This window comes from Chinchilla lanigera, unplaced genomic scaffold (genome assembly GCF_000276665.1).
Source record: "Chinchilla lanigera isolate Chin_1 unplaced genomic scaffold, ChiLan1.0 scaffold00028, whole genome shotgun sequence".
Lineage (NCBI taxonomy): Eukaryota > Metazoa > Chordata > Mammalia > Rodentia > Chinchillidae > Chinchilla > Chinchilla lanigera.
In genome coordinates this window covers 20,742,287-20,766,625 of record NW_004955429.1, presented here as the reverse complement: position 1 = coordinate 20,766,625, position 24,339 = coordinate 20,742,287, and the positions used below count along the sequence as shown (strand labels likewise).

The 24,339-nt window shown below is 46.1% G+C and overlaps 1 protein-coding gene across 1 annotated transcript in view; it reads right to left on the bottom strand.

Moving 5' to 3' along the window:
* Nucleotides 1-9,865: 9,865 nt before the first annotated feature.
* Bend7 (BEN domain containing 7) overlaps nucleotides 9,866-24,339 on the bottom strand; it is a gene marked incomplete at its 5' end in the record, with an annotated part of 82,371 nt that continues 67,897 nt past the window's right edge. The window contains 3 exon segments of the mRNA XM_005387164.2: nucleotides 9,866-14,008; nucleotides 15,562-15,615; nucleotides 22,841-22,960. Of these exon segments, the coding sequence (XP_005387221.2) occupies nucleotides 13,950-14,008; nucleotides 15,562-15,615; nucleotides 22,841-22,960 (233 nt within the window).

Genomic DNA, 24,339 nt, shown 5'->3' with positions numbered 1-24,339 from the left:
TGGCTGTGGGAGGTGTGGTCGGCTCACTGCGTTCTGCTCCTGGCTAAGAAGCTCCTGAGCTTGGGGAGCTAGAACAGGCTCCCCTGCTTTTGCCAGCAGTGAAGAGGCCTGGTAACAGCATCTGCTTCCGGGAGATGGGCCTCAGGACAACCTGAGGTAACCTGCAGGGGTGACCCTAGGACAGTGTCGGGCGGCCCGGATTCACAGAGCTGGCGCCCCTTGTCAGGCTGGGGTCATGGCTGTGTTTCTCCAAAGCATAACACTGTTAGCGCGGGGCCAAATTAGAAGGAGAAAAAGAAGCACTGAGAGAGCGCTGCTGCCAGGTCCAGCCCACCTCAGCTGTCAGTTCCCTCGGACCTTCCTCTCAGGCCTGAAGGCCCTGGTGGCTTTGGTTTCAGAACTAATGTGTCAAACACACTTCCACCTCCAGTGGGTTTCTTCTTGTCTGGCAACTAATGCGTTTTGTACAAAGTACTGTCTCCAGTTTCCTGCCAGCCCGGGGAGGTACCCTGTTCCCGCGAGGCTACAGAACGCTTGTTTTTTTAAGCACTAGTGTCCAGAGTGCGGCAGAGAGGCTCACCGTGCAGGTTACTGAAGCAGCCGGGGAGGGCTGGAACCTGAAGTTTTCAGTGGGACTTATCTGATACCTGAGAAACCGGCCCGGCAAGAATTTCAGGATATTTCAGGGGTCCCTAGCAGCATTCACATAACAAGCATTACGTATACACGGATACATACACCACTAAGCCTGCTGCCTTCACAATTATTTGTTTTTCTTTTTAGAAAATGATACACATTTCCTTTCAGAAAATGTAAAACATATAGCTTTTATTTAAAATCACATACAGTTCTACCACTCAGAGATGACCACGGTTAGGAACTTCCTCCCATCCTTTCTCTGTGTGTGCCTATGCGTAACTATTTCTTTTGCAAAATGTGATCAGGCTGATGTTTCATTAACACATTGTAATTTTTTAAAGCCCTCGGTGGCTGTTCATATTTGTTTGAACATGCTACAGTTAATGTGCATTTGTCATTACAATTGAAAGTATAATTATCCTGATGAAAATAAAGGTGTTTCTAAACTGGGCATGGTGATGTACACTTGTAATCCCAGCACTTGGGAGGCAAGGCAGATGGATTACTGGGAATTTGAGGCCAGCCTGAACCCTGTCTCAGAAAACAAAAAGAAAGAAATGCTTCTGAAATTAAAAAAAAGTAATACAAGCAAGTCGAACATACTACTTAGCAGTAAATAGATGAGTATTTCTTTGTGTCATTAAATACTGCACATTATAACAAATTTTTAAATGACTTATTTTCTCATTGTAAAAGTACCTTGTTCATTGCAAAGGAATTAATTTAGGTGAACAACAGGAAGAAAATGCAAAAGTATTCATAATCTCGCTATCTAGAGATAATTATTATCAATAGTTCAGTGTAAATCTTCTTAGACTATTTTTCAATTAGAAAGAAAGAAAGAAAGAAAGAAAGATAGAGAGGCTGGGTGTAGTGGAGCATGCCTATAATCCCAGCACAGGAGGCTGAGCTGGGAGGCCCTGAGTTGAAGGCCAGCCTGAACCAGAAAGGAAGACTCTGTCTCAGGAAAAACAAAAAGTAAGGAGCTGCACACGGTGGTGCATGCCTGTAATCCTCAGCTAAGGCAAGAGGATGGAAAGCTGCAGCCCAGCCTGGCAACTTAGTGTGACACTGCTCAAAATGTGGTGGGGAAGGAAGGGGTGCTGAAATAGATTGTAGCTCAGTGCAAAGGTCCTGGGTTCATCCGCTGGTATCACAAAAAAGACAAAAAAAAGAAAAGAGAAGACAGGAGAGGAGGGGGAGGAGAAGAGGGGAGGGGAGGGAGGGGAAGGAAAAGGAAAGGAGAGAGGGGAAAAGAGAGGATGGGAGAGGAGAAGAAAAAACGAAGAGAGAAACAAAGCCTGGATCTGTGGTACATATTGTTTTGTGACCTGCCTTTTTCACTGAACTGACTGGATCTCTATGAGCACCATCGAAAATGGCCACATAGGATTCGTTTTAAGGCTGTTTCACAATTTAAATTATTACATATTTTTTCCTTTCGTTGCTGTTTACAGTGTTGCGATGAATGCCCAAGGCTGATCTTGGGCCAGTCTACTGACAAACTATGGTAACCATTAACCAGCTACCTCCAACCACTGGAGCAAACTCTACAGTTATATAACAAAATCAAGCATACCATGTACTTGTATGCAGTGATTTTCCCCTTAGTGGAGTGATTTTACCCTTTTGTGGGGGTAGAGGGGATTAAGATGGCTAGGGAACAGGACAGAGTGGAGGATGAGGTCATATACAGTAGAGCCAAGGCTGGAGGTTAAAGGATGATCACCTGAGTTGTGGGACACTGGAGAACACAGGAGGGAAAGAATGAAATAGAATGTGAAGGAGTAATCAGAAAGGGAAGAGACAATGTTTACTCACTTGAAAGTTTAACTTCAAAAAGTAGTTGAGGAAAGAGAGAAAGAAGATCAGTAGAAGAAAATGAAAATCATAGGTAAGAAACCTAAGCAGTGCAAAAAAGAAGGAAGAAAGAGAAAGAGAATGGAAAAGAAAGAGAAAAAATAGACCTGAGAAAGAGAGGGGAGAGAAAAGAAAAAAATCCAAAAACAAAAATAACCACAAAATACATGACAAAACAAAATGACTTCCAACCAGACAAGAAAGGGATAATCAATCAGACAAACAAGGGAGAATAAAAGTAGTAAAGGTTCTCTGGTGATTATAGTTCTGTGACAGTGTCCATGTCAGATCCCAGAAATGTGCTGTGTACTCGTGCCAAGTTTGCCTTGGAAACTGCTGGGTGTGGAGCTGCTCTTGGTCTTTGGAGGTGGGGGCTGGGACTGGTCTTCTGCTGGTGGAGTTCTCCAGAGCCCACTTGCTGGCTCCTTGCTGCTGCTACAGACACTTCCACGTTGCTGGTCTCACTGATTATTCTGCACCCCCAATACCAGCTGTCCTGGGTCTCCTGAGTTCTGGTCAGTCCAACAGCCAAAGGCGTGTGAGCACCTGTGTACCTGGGCCCGGCCTGTCCTGGGTCTCCAAAGTTCATTCATTTCAGCGTGCATCAGTACTTTGTTGATTTTTATTGTCAAAAATAATATCCCATTGCAGAGATATACCACATTTTGTGCATCTGTTCATCAATGGAGAGGCGGTGGAGTTATTTCCAGTGCTTGATTATCATGCATAACGTTGTCATGAGCACTTGTACACAAGTCTTTGTGTGGCCGTGTGCTTACGCTCTCCTTGGAAAACACCGAGTATTGCTGGAGTATATGGTAACTGCATTTAATGTTTGAGAAACTGCCAAACTGCTTAACAGAAAGCCTGCACAATTTTATATTCCCACCAGCAGTGTGAGGAGGATTCCAATTTTCCCACAGCCCTGCCAGTATTTGTTGTCATTATTTTTTTTTTTTTTTTTTTTAGTACTAGGGATTGAGCCCAGGGCCTTGCAGGCTAGGCAAGCTTTCTACCACTGAGCTACATCCCAGCTGTTCTACTTTATTTTTTAAAATTTAATTAAATTTTGTTTTATTTTGATAGAGTCTCACTAAATTGCCCAAGGACACCTCGAATTTCCAGTCTCCTACCTTGGCCTCTGGCATGGCTTTGTCTGTTTTTTTGATTACAACATCCTGGTTGTGAGGTGATATCTCACTTTGGGCTGCACTTCTCTGATGACTCATGATGCTGAGATCTGCTTGTGAGCTTATTGGCCTGTGGGTCATTTGCATGTCTTTTCCGGAGAAAAGTCTGTTCAAATCTTTGGCACATTTTTAAATTAAGTTATTTTTCTGTTTATTTTTGAGTTGTAAAAAGTTATCCATCTTCTGGATGCAAAACTTAGCAAATGTCTGATTTACAGATATGTTATCCCACTCTGTGAGTTGTCATTCACCTTCTCAGGATCTTTTGAAGTACAAAAGCGTTTCATTTCCAGGATGTGCAATTTGCTCTTTCCATTTGTCAACTTGTGCTTTTGTGTGTGTCACGCTTGAAAGACTGGTGTGTGACCCAAGCGCATGAAGATTTACCACTGTACTTCCTTCTAAGAGTTTTATAGTTTTAGCTCTGCCGTGCAGGTCTGTGATCCACTTTGAGTTCATTTTGGTGTAGGTCTGACTTTACTGTTTCATGAAGGACTAGCCAGATCCCCTCAACACGACTTAGTGGATGATTCACCCTCTTCCTGCCAATTCAAATGGCATCTGTGGTATCATCAGCTACTTGTGTTCTCTATCCACTCTCCCCTTCCTCTTACAGAAGTAGAATCAAAGTGTTAACTAGATACAAAGCCACCCAGCCTCCTTTGCTGCTAGGTGTAGCCATTGGAGCAGGTTTTAGCGAGTAGAAAGGAAACATGCAAGCTCTAGATAAAGTTCTCACAAAGAAAAGGCTTCCCCACCACTAACGTTTCCCTCTTGCCCAAGGCTTCAGTATGGACTTAGATCTATGGGAGCCAGCTTGGACCACGTATGTGCACATGGGCGTTTCCTAGGGGTGACAGAACAGCAAGACCAACCGCCCTGAGTTTCAGGATAACTTCCGGGAGACTGAGACTCCCATCCAGCTCTAAGCTATTAAGAGTGAGAGGGGGAAAAACTGCGTTTACTTGAGCCACTTTATTTTTGAGCCCTATCACTGCTGTTGCCTAGCACGTGTTACGCGGAGCATTGATCACCTTCAATACATGTTGTACAGGTTAGGGTTTTCTTTATGTCTACATTTGTACCGTGTCCACAGTTTCCATTTCTGTAGTGTAACCTGGAGCAGTGGAAGAGGGATGCGTCTCTCTCACATTTTTAAAGCATCTTTCGGCTTTTCTCCTATTTCAAAGGAATGAAGACTAACTTTGTCAATGCCTCCCTCCTCCTCCTTCCCAGCCTCCAGCTTCTTTGAGTTGGTTCTTAATTTTCTAAGGTTGTATGTTACCCTAAGCGACAGCCACAATCACACAATCCTGGTTCCTGTGTACTCCTGGTTGTTTGTGCGCTCACACCTCGCATGACTAGCGAGTCTGAACCCTGCAGCTAGGCACAGGACTCACCGGCTGTGGTTAGCGTGAAGGAACACTGAGGCGATGGGGTCAGTCAGGACAAGCACACTCGAACAGTGTAGGACAACAATCATGGGAGCAAACACAGAAATTTTAACGAGAGCTAGAGCAGCCACAGCTATTTGTCCATGTTACAGAGAACACGGTGAGTAACAGGAGTGTAGGAAGCAGGCATACTTCACTCGGGGAACTATTTCTCCTAAAAGGGTGCGGCCCGATGGTGCTCATCCCCAGAGGGGTTGGGGTAGCACGGAGGGTGTTAATTGAGTCATTTCCGGTTTTCCATATCTAGTGGTTAGAAACACCTCACTTCTGGAGGATACTTAATTTGGTAACATATGGAGTAAGTGCCCTGTATCGTAATGTATTCTCTCTCCCTCCATTGTTAGAATATAGCAGAAAGTACTTTTCCTAGCAAAATAGGCAATTGGTCCATCCCTTCATTGAAACAATTTAGGATGCTCCATTTCCCTTGTAAAATTGATTTTCTCTTCATGTTCTCAATGAGGGCTCTCCACCTTCAGAGCTGCCACAGCTCAAGCGGGAGTGTGAATACAACCAGAAGTGAAGAGGCCAGGGCTTCCTTTAGCACTCTGCCATCAGCTGCAGTTTGGGAAAGTGTTTAAAAGTAGATTAGTTTCAAATCTTAGGTTTAAAACGTCCTTCACTTTCTTAGTGAAGAGATCAAAATGGCCAAAAATAAAACAATTAAAAAGGCCTTTAAGGCTGGTATGGTGGTGCATGCCTTTAATCCCAGCATTCTGGAGGCTGAGCAGGAGGCTGAGGCAAGAGGATTGCTGTGAGTTCGAGGCCAGCTTGGCTACATAGTGACTTCAAGGCCAGCCTGAACTAGGTAGGAAGACCCTGTCTCAAAAAAACCAAAAACAAACAAAAAAACCACACAAAAACAAAAAAGACCTTTAAGTATCAGTTTTATGTTATCATATGTGTAAAGTATATTGAGTAACAGCCCATCTGAGCTGTTTCTAGTTTGTTTATTTTTTAAATTTTACTAGGTGTTATGGCTTGTGTCTGCTGTCCACCTAAAACCTCATATGGCCATAGGTGGGGCTTTCCAGAGGTTTCTGGATCTAGAGCATGTGATGCTGGGATTAAGGATGTGTGATTACTAAATTGGTCCACTTATTGTTGGCATACTTCTGGATGGGATTACGGGTGCCCACCTCAGTAGGTGTGAGTGCTACTCACTCTAAGGGCAGGTAGCCTGGATAAGATGTAAGGGACAGAAAGAGGGTCACAGGTTGTCACTTGTCCTTGCTTCTTGCTTGCTGCTTGCTGACTTTCGCCTGCTTTGCCATGAACTATTTCTCCTCTGCGATGCTCCTCTGCCATGCCACCCTGCCTTGGAGCCAGCCAACTATGAACTGGACCTCTACAAACTGTGAGCCAAATAAACCTTTCCTCCTTTAACTTTGGGTGTGGGGTATTTTGTCTCAACAATGAGTAAAGTAACTGAGACACTATGATTCCTTCAACCTTCTTTTAATTTCACTGATAATGAAATGGCAAAAAACAATACATAGGGCTAGGGGTGTGGCTCAGTGGTGGAGCCTTGTTCTAGCATATTTGAGGCCCTAGGTTCAATTCCCTACTGCAAAACAACAAATATATACACATTTGTACAAAAAAGTGTGCATATATGCATATATTATAAACACATGCACACATTTTTTTGTAAGTATGTGTATGTGTTATTTTTGGAGGACGATGATCAGTTTCATCCATTCTAAGTTACAAAATACAAAAGGAGTTGATCTGTGTAATTGTCATGCCTGACCTAGAGAGACCCGGTCAGCAAATGCACCGCCCTCCACAAACAACAAGACACCACTAAAGGGCCATGCTGCCCCCAGCAAACAGAACACGTGGCCATAAAGAAAATTTAGGACAGGACGTACAACCTCCCCAGCACCGGAAAGTCCGCTACTATTACGCACTTGCACTGACCATCCTGGGAACTTTATTTTTTATTTATTTATTTATTTTTTTTGGTTTTTCTCCGGTACCGGGAACCGAACTCACGACCTTGCGCTTGCCAGGCAGGCACTTTGCCGCTGAGCTAAATCCCCAGCCCCATCCTGGGAACTTTAACTCCAGACATTCCACCCGGATTCCTTGGGATTATAATCCCATCCCCAAACCTTACACAAATTCAACTTCTCCTCTGGCCAGCTGCGGACATCATTTGTGATCTCAGCCCATCCATAGCCAGAGAGGAAAATCCAGCCTTTTGCTCACGTTGTCTGGGTGTTTTCTCAAGCAGGGTTGGTCACGGTAGATTCATAGCGTTGGCCTGAATACTTTGCTACAAAATCTTCATGGAAGGCAGCCAGTGTCTCTTTGGCCCATCAACTGTCCCTGTTTCCCCACTATTTATGGAAGGAGAGGGTGGGGATAACAGGAGGAAGGAAGTCCACACGGCCTCATCTACGGTATAGCGAAGGATGCTGTATGATACAGAACTGGTGGAGTACCGGGCAGTGACATGACCCACGGTCCCTGCCTAGCGTGACTGTCCCAGGGCTTCCTGCACTTCTGGTGTCAAGGCAAATTAGTGTGGCCACTGGCTCAGCTCTTTGATTTTTGGCAAGGGCTTGGGTACTTGGGCTGACAGGAGCAGGGGAGTTACCTTCTGCACCTCCAGTACCCGGAGACCCCATTCCCTGCAGAGACCCCATTCCCTACAGAAGGGACAACTAGGCTGCACGTTAATACAGACCTCAGGCAAACTCCTTAGCCAGTCCACTCTAATGAGGAGGAGTACCCTGAAAACATTCCCACCAGGGCCTGAAATCTTAATGGCCTCACGGATAAGATCCCTGAGATCATGAGGTTTAGATCCCAGAGGAAAAATGGAGAATGATGAACATATAAATAAGCAGGATATAACTTCAGAGGGCAGCAAGTGACCGGACAGAAGTGAAAGCCCAAGACGTAAAGGGGTCTGGCGCCCACAGGCAAGCGGATGGTCACGAATCCCTCCTTGATGATATCAGTTGTGAGCTGAGTTATGGGGGACAAACGATGCTTCAAATCTTAGTTGCTTTAGTGAAGACAAAGCTTCCAAGTTGAGATTCCCTCCGTGGTAATGTTCACAGAGATAAACAGGCCTTGAGTGCTGGTGTCCCCACCAGACTCTGCCCTCTGTCTTGTCTGATGACACACATCCTGCCTGGCTCAGACAGAGCAGGGGCACATTTTTTTCCTCACTGCTGTGGTCCCAACCCCTGGGACAGGATGGGCACGCCCTGAACGCTCATGGGTGAATGCATACAGTAACATCTGAACCTGAGCGGTCCTTCTCCTCCTCCTCCTCCTCATCTGAGTTCACCTGTCTTCCTTCTAATGCCCCTCCCCTCTGCTCTTACCTTAGTACGTGCAAAGGACAAGCCCCTCCCCGCAGAAACTGGGGTGTGGCTTGGACACTTTTCTCCCCCACCCGCCAAGCTGATCACTGGGTCTCGCTGATTCTCATCTTGCACCTGGATTTGCAGGTTTTTGCGCTCCTGCTCTTTCTACCCCTACTTATTCCAGTAGCACAGTGTCCCATGCTTCTGCCAGAGGGATCAAGATGGGAACTGGAAAGCCCTCTCACTTAAAACACCGCAGCAGCTGTCCACACCACCCTCACCTTTGGGGATGGACCAAGGTCTGGTGCAGTCGGTAGAGAGGCTTCCTCTGGCTCAGTCCTCACCCCTTTCCCTTGTACCCCAACCTAGATCGTCCTCAGCCATCAAAGGGTGTGTCCCCACTGGTGCTCCGCAGATGTAAAGCTGAACTCAGGGGCAGGTGGGCAATGAGCCTGTTGTGTTCCCCGTCACCTGGTAAGGCAGGTGTGGGTCTTCCCCTTCCAGTGGCGTCTTGTGTGGTGAACCTAGGTCCATTCGCCTGCCCTGGGCTAGAAAGGCAACCTATAAAGCACCCATCCTTACCAGCACAGGGCAGTAGGGGCGCCCCAGGGGCTTGGGCCATAAAACATGACGTGGACCCATTACAAGCAATTCCATAGAAGGGGTCCACAAAGCTGGACGCATGCAGCAGGAGGGGAAGGCCAGGCTGCCAGCTTTAGGGAAATAACGACACGGCTGTACCACAGATTTTGTTTCTTTGCAAACAACTTTGCCTGGCAGTCCTGTCCCCGCCCCCTCCCCCCTGCTTTCTTATGCAGCAGCTACTGCCCATCACATCACGCCAACCACACCTCACAGCAGCCAGCTCGGCAGCCTCCGAAATGAAGCCCTAAAGCAGCCAGCTTCCCTCCCAGGTGCTGCGGCGTGTTCAGGACAGGGAGGCAGGAGTGGCAGGTGGCCAGGGAGGAGCAGCGCCCTCCTGTGTTCGAGAACAAAGAAATTACATGTTAGCAGCCACTTTGCATCAGAGAAGATTGATTTGTCCTTCTGCTGTGTTGTTTCCATAGAAGCAGGGCTTAGCCTTTTAAGTGAAGATTCTAAAGCTACCTAATTCATTTAAAATTAGGCTTCGAGCATCTCAGTACTTAATGCCCAAGTGTCTCCATGGGACCTGCCGCAGCCATTGATCTGACTGCCAGACGGAGCCAGGGTCTCTGTGGTGACGGAAGACTCTCGTTCTGGCAGCAATCTAGTTTGTTTTATATTTTAAAATAAACTGCATAAGGAGGAATAACTCCGAGAAAGATCATGAGGGCATTAATAAATACCTCTTAATTAATGAACAGCACTGACTCCATAAACACAGGAACACCGGGGTACAAGCAAGACGCGCATGTTCAATTAAAGTAATTTATTGTGTTCTTCCAGAACGGACATAAAGAGCATCTTGGGAGCTGATATCACCACACAACCTTATACACCATGTTCACAACTAACCTTGCGCTGAATTCTTTTTTAAAGAACATAGTAATTTTTAAAAATCTAGATATTTACATATTAATAAAGCATATATACAGAAGACTGAGATGCTATCCGTAGATATGGAATTTTATTTTTGCTAAGAAAGCCTATAAAAAGGATTTCTGAACAGTAGTCACAGTACGTTAACACAAATGTAATTTGAATTTACAAAATATGATTTTATGGTTGCAGTTGTAATACGCGTTTCCAATTTGGGAATCCATGGCACACATCTGTGAGTTGACCAGCCCCTACCCCTCCTCAGGTATTGAAAACTCCGAGCTGTCCCCCAGTCTCGGAAGGAAGTGTTTTTGAAGGTTCATGGTGCATAGGTAAGAGACCTGCAGCTGTAAGTAAATGTTTCTACTGTTGGTAGCAACATATTCATCATAGCTTAATACAGTGAAAGGTCACTAATTAATCTTCCCTATTCCCTGGAGGAACATTTCATTTGGGAAGGCAGAAGACAAATTTTTGAGCATATGCTGCAGAAAAACAAAAGCCCTGATTTGCACATAGCAGTTCATCAGACCACTAGGTAAAAGGTGAGTGGTTTCAGGAAAAGGATACTTACCAGCTGGAAATGGGAGAGGCTAACCGAAGGGTGTGAGGGAAATAATTTCTCTGAGCCTTCCTTGCAACTTTAAAAAGAAATGAAAGAAATGTACACGTGCTGTGACTGTCTGGCGGTGAGACTGACTCCACAGGCGACAGGCAGACCAGGTGTCTGTCACGGTATGGGGATGTCATGCACCTCCAGGTCATTAGCTGGTCTTTGTAGGTCACTGACCTATGCCTGGGAGCCCCTCCTTTGGGCAGGAGAGTCAGCACACGCCCAGCGGGCACTTAAGGGTCACCCGACTGCGGGCAGCTCTTACCCTTCCTTCTCGGTGCCTCCTGCAGGGCCTTGGCAGGGACTGCCAGCTCTAACAGGCTGAAGAAGTGCGTGCCAGGGAGAGGGGTTACACTGTCCGCATGGCAGTTCTGAGCCCCAGGGTTTGGGGGACCTATGGTCAAATGTCTTCTGCGCCAATGTCTGGCCTTTAGGTAAAGTAACAAGCATTCAGGGCAACTCACCTTATACAGTAACTGAGGCAATGATGCAATATTTCAAAGTGGCACTACGTTGTGAGAGAAAGAAAGGCATCTGGAGGTAAATATTGATGCAAAACAAACACCCACATGGCAAGATATGTCTGAAATCAGCCCAGCCTTCCTCCTGCGGGTTAAGGAGAGTGGGGGGCAAGTGCACCAGGGAGCTGGAGCACGAGGCATGCACACCGTGGCGGGGCACCATGCAGGTCAAACCGGACTGCTCAGGGAACACGGGCTGTCTTGTTAGCTACGGAGCAGGTAACTTACGTTAAGTCTTTCACCTTTTAATCAGTTCCTCTGTCACCAGGCCAATGCAACTTATGCGAAAGGTTTTTCTTTCCTATAAATTCTCACATCGTTTGCACCGCTTGCTTCGTTAGATGGCTACCTCTGGGGGCACTGACGTTATAAATGATTTTGTCCAACAGGTCAGAACTGCCCTGGCTCCTTCAACAACTTTTTCTCCTTCTGCACTGAGGAAGGTCTAATTAATTGTGGCCTTCTCAGATACCCTCAACCCTGGAAAGGGCCATACTTCTTTATATGCGGCTAAGAAATTTACATTAAAATAAATATGGTTCAAAACTCTGCATTCACATTGAGGTTACACAGGAATAGAAAGAGGGAGAGAACGGCTTCTTTGTGTTGGACAATCAGCTAACTGGGTCACATACTGAACTTTTAAAGGGTCATGAAGCAACCTTAAAAATGATTTTTAAAAACCTTATACTAAATTGGAGGCTTGATTATCACATAACGGAGAAAGCATATGAAGCTATTCTAACGGGACTGGCAAACGTCACAGACACCCATACTTTGCTTGAAGCTGGAATGCCACCTGGACCTTTGAAGAAGTTCGAGGAGAGAGTCACACAGGCTAATGACAAAGGCCACTACAATGAAAGTCCAGGCAACAGATACTACACTTGATCCTAGCCAGAAGGCCGAGAAGCCAGACCTACAACAGACAACCGAGATGGACAAGGAGAGGGGAGGCTCCCCGGGGGAATGGTGCTGCCCCCAGGAGGCTGGAGGAAGTGCCTGCACAAGGGGGGCTCCCTGGGAAGCGCCGGTCTTGCAGAGTTAAGTTGCCAAGTTTTTAGCTAAGGGGTAGATTGTACTAAATGAGCAATTTTAGGAACTAGGATTATATAGTGATCGTACCTCACAGGAAAGCCCGTGAACGTGTGTCACTGCTGAGTGTGCCTGTGTGAATCAGTGAGAGAAAAGGGCTAAATAGAAAATAATTAACCTGCAGCACAGAGTATCACGCAGCTAATAATGTGTGCAAAGATTTGTAATTAAAAGGAAAAGTGCTTCTTACACAGAAATCCCCAAAGTTCAGGAAACAAAATTGTACATACAGGCTCTCCATTACCTCAATAAACAAAATATAATGAAAAGTCTGGGAAAAACACCCAACAATGGTTGTTTCTTCATTACATTTTTTAAAAAAGAAAAATACATAAAAGAATCCCAGTTTGTGACGCAAATTGCTAAACCCGAAAGAACATCACCCCACTCTTTCAAATCCGGAATCCCCACTTTACATGCTCAGAGAGCACTGTTTGGATGCTACTTCCTCTAGGCTCCTCGTTTGCTGCCCATGGTTCCCACACCCTTGGAGTTTTCTCCCGGGCCTCACTCTCCACCTCTGCGCTGAGGCCTGCGAGAAAAGGCTCCTCCCTCTCCCACTCCGCCAGGGCAGGCAAGCGTGCACCTGAGCCCAACAAGGGGCTGACTCCCAGCAGCTGTGCAAATGACTCAACCAACAGGGCCAAAGGGAATAAATTTTTAAAAAATACATTTCTCCACCATGAAATCTGAGTCCAGCTGTGTTAAAAGCAGATGAACAGAAAGGCGCTTAAATGCAGCTGGTCAGCACAAATATCGTCTGACCACTGACTCTAACCCTCTTCTGACTCACAGCAACAGCTAACAGTTTCTACCTCTTCCCTGCCTCTCCCCAACACATGCAAAACTGGAAGAAGAAAAAAGACCTGCAACTGGTAATAAGGGTACCGCTAAACCTTTACGGGGGACAGATGTGGCTGGCTCAGACCAAGACAATGGAAGTTTGCACCAGAATGCTGACGGCCCCTGCAGCTCCTGGCAGTGCGAAGGCTCAAGGCCAAGCCAAGGCTGCACGTGCAGGAAGGGCATGGACGCTCCCGGTGCAGTCAGCCGCGCCAGGGCACAAGGGACGGGAGGACCGGTGGGAGCACTGCGTTCAGAGCTAACCAGCCTGGGGATTTACTGGGGCAACCAAGGGGCATGCTGGACCGTGAGGATGAGTCCACTTCGTTACCGCCAAATTGGAGCACCAACGTGTGACTTCTTTCTCCCTTTTCTAAAATGAGAAACAGTTTCACTATCATGCTGTGTAGTAATTTTTATTAAATATCTACCAGTAGTCTAGTGAAAAGACCTGAAGGTGTGTTCTACCGCGTTTCTGATTATAACCCCACAGTTCTGGACAAAATCGGAGACAGGGTTTGAGTCAAAGAGCTTAAACTGCAGAGGCTTTGGGTAGACTGACGATGAACCTCCTAGGAACTGCGATGACGGGGACACTGAGACAGGGAACCGCGATCAGCACGTCATCTCCGAGCGTCTTTAAGAAACATGCAGAGGGAGGCTGGCTTTGGCTTAGGTGTGAGAAAGCTCAACAGCGCGAAGGCTGGGAGTCCAGGGGCCTGGGCTCTGGCCAGGCTGGCAACCAGCTGAGACCTTGGCAAAGTCGTTTAATGTGTCAGGGCCTCAGGCTTTTTTTCCTGTAAAATAAAAGGACTGGATAAAATGAAGGGATTGGATTTGACGATCTCTCAAGTTCCTTCTTATTCTCAGATTCCTGGGCAGTTTGGTCAGTTCCACGAGGCTGTTCTAGCATCCCCTGTGCTCAGTTTTCTCGTCTGAAACATCTCTGGAGGCAGAGTCAAATGCAGACAGTTAAAAGCAAAGGAATTATTGCAAGGGGCATGGTTTTCAAACAATAACACAAAAGCCCACGGACTCACACGACAGAGAGGACCGGTGGTGTCGGTCCCCGGGGACCTGAGGACGGGCACCTTGGAGGCACAGCTAGAGAAGCACCCGCTCCTCCCAGGGCCTCTGGAAACACAGCTCTGTGGCTATGGCTAGTGTCTCCTGCACCCACAGGGATCAGGCAGGGGTGATGAGAACAGGCCCAACATCCAGAATGACAGATTGAGAAGGAACAATAGAGATCGCACACTTCATTTAATTCACAAATGTGAAAACACAACAAGAAACCCCTCTTACGCCATGACTGTGTACGGCAAGAACCTGACATACACAGATCCTTTTTGCACCATGTGGCTTATTTCATTTATTTGTCTCTCGCTCTGTTGCATAGTTCCTCGCTACAGAGAAAGCAATGTGTCACCACATGACTGGGCTTCCTTGCTGCTCTAAAGCTTACTAATGTGCGCCCACCTGACACCCATGGACTCTGCCTGAAGCCCACCTTGGGACCTGTGCTGTCAGTGAGCTCATAACTGCCAGGAACTCTGCTAAGAGTCCTCGCCCATACCAGATACTCCACTACTACTGCCAAATTTAATTAAAATCTTATCACCCTAAATCTACAGGAAAAAACTCTGAGGTCAGCTTTTTCAGGCAGAGGTGTTTTTTGGAGGGGAGTGCCTGAGTTCTGTGGACAGAGTCTTCAGGTATCCTTCGAAGGCAGTCGATAAAGAATCTTGAGCCCAAGAAGGGAACAGACTGACACACACCTGGCCGATCTGACTGATCAGACCCCCGTCTGCCCGGCTCTCAGGTATGAACTGGTAACGCAGGCAGGAGGCAGGGACAGGGGTCTGCTTGAGAGGGTGCTGTCAGGAACGCGTGGTGCGCAGCCAGCTCAGAGCACAAGACTGCGCTGAGCGGATCTGGTTAAGACCAGGACTGTCAGCCACGCTGGCCGGGCCGGCTTATTCCATCACAAAATTTACATAAATAACAATGCTAAAATTTATGTAAATAATGACCTTCAGCAGCCACAGGGCGCCTGTGGCGTGAGGGGGGCGGGGTCGACCGCCTCTCCCAGGCCTTTTGCAAGGGGTAGAAGACAGAAGAGGCATGAATTTGGTCACATAAAATCAACGATCCCTGTTCTAAAGTGAAAAAAATCTCACTTCGTCTCATGCTAAAAAAAACTGTTTAATGCCTAAACCCTGGAGAGGCAAAATGTTGTGATACTACGTTCTCAGGATTTACATTTATGAGCTTTTTATGAGCATGACACAGCGTGAGGAAAGTGTAGCTGTTCATACTCTGTGTTCGATGGGAAACGTCTCTGAAGCCTGAGTCCTGGGAAGCTCTGCCCGGTCGGCGGGGCCTGTTCCCGACGCGGCTGCCCGGGGGCCTGCATCTCTAATGTTAAAGCGTTCCCAATGCAGACATTTTCCAGCCCTTCATTTGCCAGCAGGTGATGAGAATGTGAATGCGTTTTACCTGTTGGTGGCAGGGAAATGCTGTCCAGTCTTTCATCACCGTCAGCTATCTCTGCTGGTTACAAACATAAAACACAAATCTCATTAGTCTCAGGGAGCACATTCATTTTACTGAATCTAGCAGTGCAATTAAAATATCTCCAGTGTACATAACTGTTTGCACCTTTCTCTTCCCTTTTCAGATTCAGCTGATTCACATTATAGATTTTAGCGCCATTATTGACATAAATGTTTTTATGATCATAATGATATAGATAAACTTTCCTGTACTAAAAACTTTTTAAATCTTACAAACCCTATTTCAGTTCCCTTATTTACATGTGTTTAAGCGTCCAACGGGCACCTGGGTAGACAGTTTAAGTGTGTCGTTAAACGCGCTCAAGACAGCGAATTCCTGTTGTAGAACTGTAATCGTCACCTGCGGAGCCACTCCCAGTGGGGAGACGCTGGAAAATCTGAGAAGAAACCTCTCTTTGGAGCTGCCTCAAAACTCAGCTCCTCGAGCTGCCTGTCTAATGGGGGCACCTATTCAGTCAGGAGGAAAATCATGAAGAGGAGCTGCATATTTCTTCAAAAGCTCTTCTCTTCTGTGATGTAAAATGCAAACCTCGCTGATAGGTGATTCAATCTTCTTAGAAGTTTTGCAAAACCAGAACCTTCAGTCACAAAACTCCACCGAATGCAAAGGGGCCGTTTGTCCCCTGAAGGGCACACTGGTCTCCTCCAACATGCGAGGAGAACATGTCCTTGGGCCTGCTGGAGTACTCTGGTGCTGCAGGGCTTTTGGTGGTGCCCTCTAGGCTCCAGCGTCAGGGGATCCCCCAAGGTGCCGCTAACCGCGCGCATGAATGCCACGGAAAGTGGGCCTTTTCTTGCGTCACACTGTGGCACTGCGTTGGTGGAAAGCAAAGCTCACACGTGTTCTCTTTCCTCTTGTTCTTGCGGTAAACATAGTGTTTAGACACAGCCAGAAATGACCCAAGATTTCCACCTCCACTTCACCCTCTCACGTCCTGGATGCGCTCATCTGAAAAGCCCATTGTCTGCTGTGCCACTGGACTCACCGGGGAGAAAACACCCGGGGGGGTAGGACAGTCATGCCCAACTGTGGCTGGAGTAGAGTAGAAGCCCCCGAACATGACGCTGTGGATGAACATTTAATAAAACAAAAATATGCAAGCTGAGCAAGAACATACATGGCGGAGTCAATTTTGTACACAGGCTTTCGGCCGGGGGATGTACAGAAATCCTTTCTGGAGAAGAGGCTTTAGGAATTCTAGTTTTTGCTCTTTGGGTTTTAAGTTATTTTATATATGAAAAACAATGAACATATGCCATTTTTATATTTAGAAGACATTACTCTCTTCTAATTGGTTTGAGTGATTTTGAACTTTTTTTTATTTTTTGGTTTTTTTCCCAGTACCGGGAATCAAACTCACAACCTCGCACTTGCCAGGCAGGCGCAGTGCCGCTGAGCTAAATCCCCAGCCCCTGGTTTGAGTGATTTTGAACAGGGAGGTGATCTACACAGTAGTTCTCTCACCACCTGGGATTTAAAGTCTTTAATAACAGTAACAATAAATAATAACAGCAGTGATAGCCACCACCATTTGTTGAGTCCTTAGCTTTTACAGACACGAAGCATGCCATTTAAGCCCTAGAGGACTCCACGAGGTAGGGCCGTTGCTAGTCATTTTCACATACGAGGGAAGTGAGACAGGAGGCGTAAGAAACCTACTCCATGTAACAGGAGCTAGTAAGTGACAGGGCCAAGATGGAATCGGGTTCAAGTCTGGGCTCTTCAATACCTTTGCTATTAATACTTCAAACACATCACATGCATTATTAGGAGTAAATTTTTTAAGTCTTCAAGTTTTAGTTCACTTTAGTAACTTTACATGCATAATTGACTTTTGGTTAGTTACAGCAAAAATATGTTTGGAGTATATGTTGATCTTCCCATTGTAATTCAGCTGTCCTTATTTTTATAAATAGCCCTGTGCAGTTATATGCTTTCATCAGAACAGAACAGGTACTATGAAAATTATATATATGTTATTACATGTAAATTAGCTGACGACAGCTGCATAGGTAAAGGACAGCACTGTTATACTTTATTATAACATCTGTCTGCAACAAGTTCACAATCTTTCTTCCCTTGTGACAATCAAGTTATAAAATCCGGAAAAGATTGAGCAAGTCCAATAAAAATTTAATAGCAGTGACAGCTTTACTCTTGGATCTAACACAAATAATAAATTGTGATTTCAGCTCCGAGGAAGTAACCTAATGAAAATGATAAAAATCCACACCAGGAAAGGAATCATCCCAGTTATAGAAAAAAATTACTACATGTAATGAGAGCCTCAAGTGAATTTCTATTTGGATTTGCATAATGGCCTTCAGCTAGGTGGGGGGTGCTGCTTTTTTCTAGAGGCAGCGCCGGCTTCCCCAAGTGGTTACTTGATTAGCTTGCCCAGTCAGAGTCTGTACCTTATTCCAGGAATTGAACCAAATATTGTAAGTAAGGTTGCAACTGTAAAACAGATATGAGACACTGTTTGTATGATTACTTAGACAGAAAATAATCAGGGCAAAAAGCATGAGAACAGGTAACATTATTGATCGGCACTTGATCCTCTGTGGTAAATGCAAGTGGCTCTAGCTTGATTAAATGCAAGTGGCTCTAGCTTGATTAAATGCAAGTGACTCTAGCTTGATTTGTGCACGAGCTGCAGCGGAACAGTGTTTTGCATGCTAGGAGACAAGCTCCGTTTGGCAGGTCACGTCTGATGTGCAATCATTCTGGTCTGTGCGTCAGCGTGGCTCTGTCTTATAGCCACCTTCCACTTCTCTGTGGCTAACAGCACTGGCTTGGAACACACCGCACACATGGAGGTAGAGCACCTAAACCCAGCAACCAAAAGTTGAAATGGCCCAGGGCAAACATTCTGATGACCACAGAGCAAGAGCAGATAAGCGCTTGCGCTTCGGAAGGGCTCTGAGGAAGGGCAGGCTATGGGTTGGTCTTGTCTGGAGAGTCAGGACAAAGCAGGGGAAACACATGCATCTGAGACGTATTACGAACACAAATGCTATGGCGGTTAAGAACTATGCTCATAGGCCAGTGTGTGAGAAGGGAGAAGGGGAATGTGGAGGTGCAGCCCCGACCGTGTGCAGTGTGCCTGCTGTGGAAGGCAGGGAGGGGAGAGCCGAGGATCAGTCACTGGTCTCAGCATCTGGTAACAGAGGGAAGGAAGTTCCGCTTACAGTGCGGCCTGTGCAGCACGGTGAAGAAAGCAAAAACTAAATCTCCTATTTCGTCCTGGGGTCCAGCAAGGCTGTTTCTGTCCCTGCGAACAGCCCTCCTGGACATCTCCCTGCTTCTTAGGACTTCTACATTCAAAGCCCCTACGTCCCAGTACTGGAGATTGAATGCAGAAAGCGCTGAGCTGTACCTCCAACCCTTTTCAAGAGAGGATCTTGCTAAGTTGCCCAGGCTGGCCTCAGACCTGCACCTTCTGTTTCGGTTTCCTCAGTGGGCGGGATTACAGCTGTGCACAAGCACGCCCAGCTCGAAGGTGTCTCTTAATACTTGAAGTGGTCAGGCCCACTGGGGACTTTTAATCACTCTCCTCAGCGGGAGGCATGTGCCTCTGAGGCAGCACCAACCCCTCTCCTTCCCTCTTCAGGTGGTCTCTGCAGCACTTCAGTGATATCAACTGTCGGGCTTTTACAGTTCCTCACCCTCAGGTTCCCCGCAAGCTTCAAGTGTCTCTCACATTTCCCCACGTATCAGTCCGCTGTCTGTCACTATGACAAAATACCTGAGACAATCTGAAGGAGGAACATCTTATTTTGGCTCGTGGTCTCAGAGGGTTTAGTCCACGGTCACTTGGCCCTGTTGCGTCTAGGCTTGTGGTGAGGTGGGAACATCACAGCGGGAGGGCCTGGTGCAAGACAGCTGCTCACCTTACGGCAGCCAGGAAGCAGAAAGAAGGAGAAAACCAGAGAGGAAGGGGCCGGTACAGGGTGCAGCTTCAAGTCAAGCTCCCATGGTACACTCTCTGCAACTGGTCCCACCTCCTAAATTTCCACTAATACCAACAAATGATGATCTCACCAATGGACCAATCCACCCATTAGGTTAGAACCTTCATGATTCAATTGCCTTCCCAAAGTCCCACCTCAGAACAGCTGAGACTTCAGGGGGACACTTCAGATCTAAACAAGAACAGCCCATCAGTTCCAACCAGCCCCTGTACGGTAGGAGGGGAGCAGCCATGTGCACCAAGACTGCCTCAGGCCAGCTCAAAGTCGGTGGCACTACGATGATGCCGCTGTTTATTAGTCTTTCCAGAAAAGTTAGAACCAAATGCTGGTTCTTCGGTATGTTAGTTCTTTCCTTTTTCTTTGGGAAAATATTAAATTTAGGTTTTCCTCATTATGACACATTTTAAGACTTCTCTCAAACCTGAATATTAGATTTAGTGTCTCTGAATTTTGAGTCAACGGTGTCCGCCTGCAAATCACCCAGGGAAATGTGAGAAACACCTGAAGCCTGCAGGGAGCCTGAGGGAAAAGAGCTGTAGAACCCAGGCATTTGAAGGGCTACAGAGACACCCTGAGGAAGGACAAGGACAGCTTTGTACTTGGCAGCATGTGGCTCTTGCTGAGGAGAATGGTTAGAAGTCCCCAATGGACTGAACACTTCAAATTTTAAGACAAACCTTCAGGATTATGGTGGTTCACACCTGCAGTCTCAGCTGCTCAAGAGCCTGAGGGAGCAGGATTACAAATTTGAGGCGGGGCTGGGGATTTAGCTCAGCGGCAAAAGCGCCTGCCTGGCAAGCGCAAGGTCGTGAGTTCGGTTCCCGGTACCGGAGGAAAAAACAAACAAACAAACAAAAAAAAAACAAAAACAAATACAAGTTTGAGGCCAGCCTGGGTAACTTAGCAAGACCTTGTCTAAAAATAAACATTAAAAGGGGTTGAAGAGGTAGCTCTCCATTCTCTGGGTTAATCCATGAAAATAGAAGTTCTTACATACTGAAATAGCCAAGCACAGTGCTGAGGCCACCCAGGCCAGCTTCACACCTGCACAGACATCACTCAGGCTGGAAGCAGAAATCTGACTTGGTGTAAAACCAAGAACGTGACACCAACAGGACGGGACATCAGTACTTACTCAGGGAATACCAACGCACTGGGGAAACCTAGTGGGCGAACTACCTCGCCTTCGAATGTAAAAGAGCTTCTTTCTCTTCCAAGCAGAGGTGGCAGGGGAGGCTAAAGCAATGAAAGGGGTCTTTTGTGACGCACAAGGCAGAAGCAGGGGACCTTTCCATAGGAGGACATTACTCTTCCCAGATTCTAATTCATTTCCTCTGAGTGAGGTCAGACCGCCATGACGGGAAGCTCCGAACCTCTGGGGGATTATGGGAGAAGAAACCAGGAGGAAAGTGTAGCAGCACTAAGGTGAGAGGGCAGAGAAGGCAGTGAGAGAAAGAGCGGGAGGAAGTGAGGGGGCTCTGGGATGGCCACAAGCTGTCACCATGAGTCCTGAGGACAGACTGCAGGAGACTGACGAGGCAAACAAGGTCTTTTTGTTGCGGACTGCTGTCCTTTCTGGAATTACTGATGGTTTCACTCACTCGTACAACAAAATTCCTTGAGAGTCTGCCCTGTCTCGTACACCATGTGTCACTTGGACTCAAACCGGAAGCAGGAGTATAGCCCTTTGGGTGGCAGAAGACCCAAGTGCTGGGTCCTCCCATGAAGGCTCCAAGACAAGGGAAGCTTTATGAGAGGTGGAGCATCTCCCAAGCAGAGGGGATGCATGCACCTGTGAGACCAGCCCATCTTGGGAGCAAGGAGAAGGCTGGTGGAGCCTGAGGCCTGAGACAGGAGACCAGCCTGGGGAGCCGGCAAGGATGACAGGGGCGGCCTCATGTGAAAAGGATCCACTGGAGAATGCCATGGTTGGACTATGTCCCCCAAAACTCAGGTTTATTAGTATATTTATGTTGTTATTTTTACAGTATCAGTATTTGTGATGTACAATATGATGCTTTGCAATATGTATACATTGTGGAATGGCTAAACTGAGCTAGCTAACTCACTACTACCTCACGTACTTTGCAGTGAAAACAAAACCAATCCTTAATTTTCAAGGATAAGAGCATTACTAACAATGAAGACTGTCAGACACCATGTCACAGAAGGAGCGAATCCCTCCGAACTGGAAGCTTTGTACTCTTCGGCCAACGTCTTCCCAATGGGACTCAGCCCTGGGGACCACTCTCTGCCCTGTGAGTTCTGCACAGTAACAGTGGGTGGCCCTTGTCTTTCTGTGCCTGCCTTACTTTACTTAGCATGCCATTCTCCAAGTTTACCCACATTTTCTTTACCCATTTGTCTGCTGGGAGGCACTGATGTTGATTCCTTATCTTAGCCATGGGAAAATGCCTCAGCAAACACAGGAACACAGGTATCTCTTCAACACACTGATTCTGCTGTTATTAGATATATACCTAGTTGTAAGTTTGGCAATTCTATTTTTAATTTTTTGAGAAGCCTCCATACTGTTTTTCATAATAGACATACTGATTTGCATGGAATTTAGAAATAATGCCTACAGATCTTGTGGCCTCCCGGAGACAACAATTCTTGCAGCACAGGAGAAAATCGTTCTCAAAGGGTAAAGTGGCCTCCAATCACACGAGGAGGCTGCAGCTTCGAATGACCAAATCTAAATAACAACAACCCAACTGATGCTCACTTTTTTGGAAGAATAATCCCCAAATCATCAAGCCTGGATTTTTAAACACACACACACACAAAATTCCTTCCTACTTCATATGGCATTTCTGGTACAATGATTTTTGCTATCTTTTTTTTACCTTAAGCAATTCCAATTTTTATAAATTCATTCAGATACAAACAAAAATCAACAAGTGAACAGAAGCAAGCCACAGAGGAAAGTCCTGGTTTTATACCTGAGACACACCTGACCACACATGAGATTTGCAATCTTTTTCCATGGTACTACTGAAAGCAAATGGCCTGCTACAATTTTTACTATTTAATCGTAAGGTGACTTCCAAAATTCACTTGAATACAGCTTTAAGATAGCCAACCAGAGAACATTACAGTACGTAGAGCATCTCCTTCAACAGAGAAAGGACACTGCAATACTCCAGAGGGAAGTACTATGCTCTACAAAGGTTGAGAATTCAATAGAATACTTCTGCAATTACCTTCTTACAACTTACTCATACCTGAGCCTCTTTTTAACCTTCTTCTGGCCAGCTTAATTTGATCCTGGAGAATCTGTACCCAGTCTCTTGGGCCAGGGAGCTTGTCCACGTGGTTAGCAGTACAGTACTTTTCTGTGAAGACTGAAAGAAAATGTAGAATACTGTTAAATACTTTAGCAAGTAAAATGTGCAGATCTGAAACAGGAACATAGCCCAAGAAGACAATAAAAGTTTCTCTGTTGCTCGCTTTCTCTTTTGGTGGTGAGGGGAACGCGACCCAGGAACTCACATGTGCTCTACCACCGAGCTACTTCCCCAGCCCCCAAAGTCTGTCTCCTCAGTGTGCCTTCCATGTCCGCATGCTGTTCCTCTGGTACAGGCGGTGAGCAGCAGGGCCCTGGCTGCAGACAGTGGATTGTGTTTCAGAACGGAACTGGCGAGAAACACTAAGCAGTTAGCACGGAAACTGGTCTTTCCACCTGTTCTGCATCTGCATATCTGCGCCTTATAGGTACAAAAGGAAATGCTTCCCAGGGATCCACAGACTCCTGAAGAGTTCAGCAAGATGTCGATCTCATGGTGATTCCTGCTAATTCAGTCAGTACTCAAAATAAGTAATAATGCAGTGAGTCTTAAGGAAATCGTGAGATAGTCTGGATAGAAATTCCACTTCTACCTCGAGTCAACCCCTTGTATATGGTATCGGCTCCAAGGAAGAGCTGCCCTATTAACCACAACGAAGCCAAGGAGAATCACACGGCAGGACAAAGGAGAGGTGGCCCAGTGATCTCAGGAAAGCCGCACGCAGTGTGTGACTGCCAGTGAGGGGTCGGTGGTGACATTTCTGCCTCACAGTCCACTCCTGAGCACTTTTAAACTTGCCTTTTCAGCCTGCTCTCCATAAGGTCACCAGCCAGTCTACAGTCACATCACACTGCCTTCCTGGTATTTAAAATATCAGCAATTTTAATGTTTTAAAAGGTTTCTTTCAAAAAGAAATGACAAAGGAAAATATTGACAGATTCAACTACACAAAAATTGAAATTTCCACTGAATGAAAAATAAACGTTTCAATACAACAAAAGCTAACTGCACTAAAATTGACTGAAAATGCTCAATATCTTCCACCTAAAAAGAGTGCATTCAAACAAAAGAGCAGCCTCAAAAGTCTCCACAGCTAATGGGACAGAGTAGATATGCAGCATAAAATATTAGGAAGGATGCTCAAGTAATAGCTAAGTCAAAGAACTTCAAAACACCTTCATCTACTAAACAGAAAAACAATGTTAAAGAAGCTTCTATCTGATATTGGTAAAACTGTGGAAATACGGCATATTCAAACATTACTAGTGACATACACTGGCAAATCCTTTTGGGAAATAATAGACATTATAAGTGACATAAAACTGTTAATACCTCTGCACTGGTGGTATTACTCCTAGAAATGTATCCCAAGAAAATAATTTGACGAAAGAAAAACGCCATATATATGATCTCAATGTAAGCAATCCAGCAGTGCA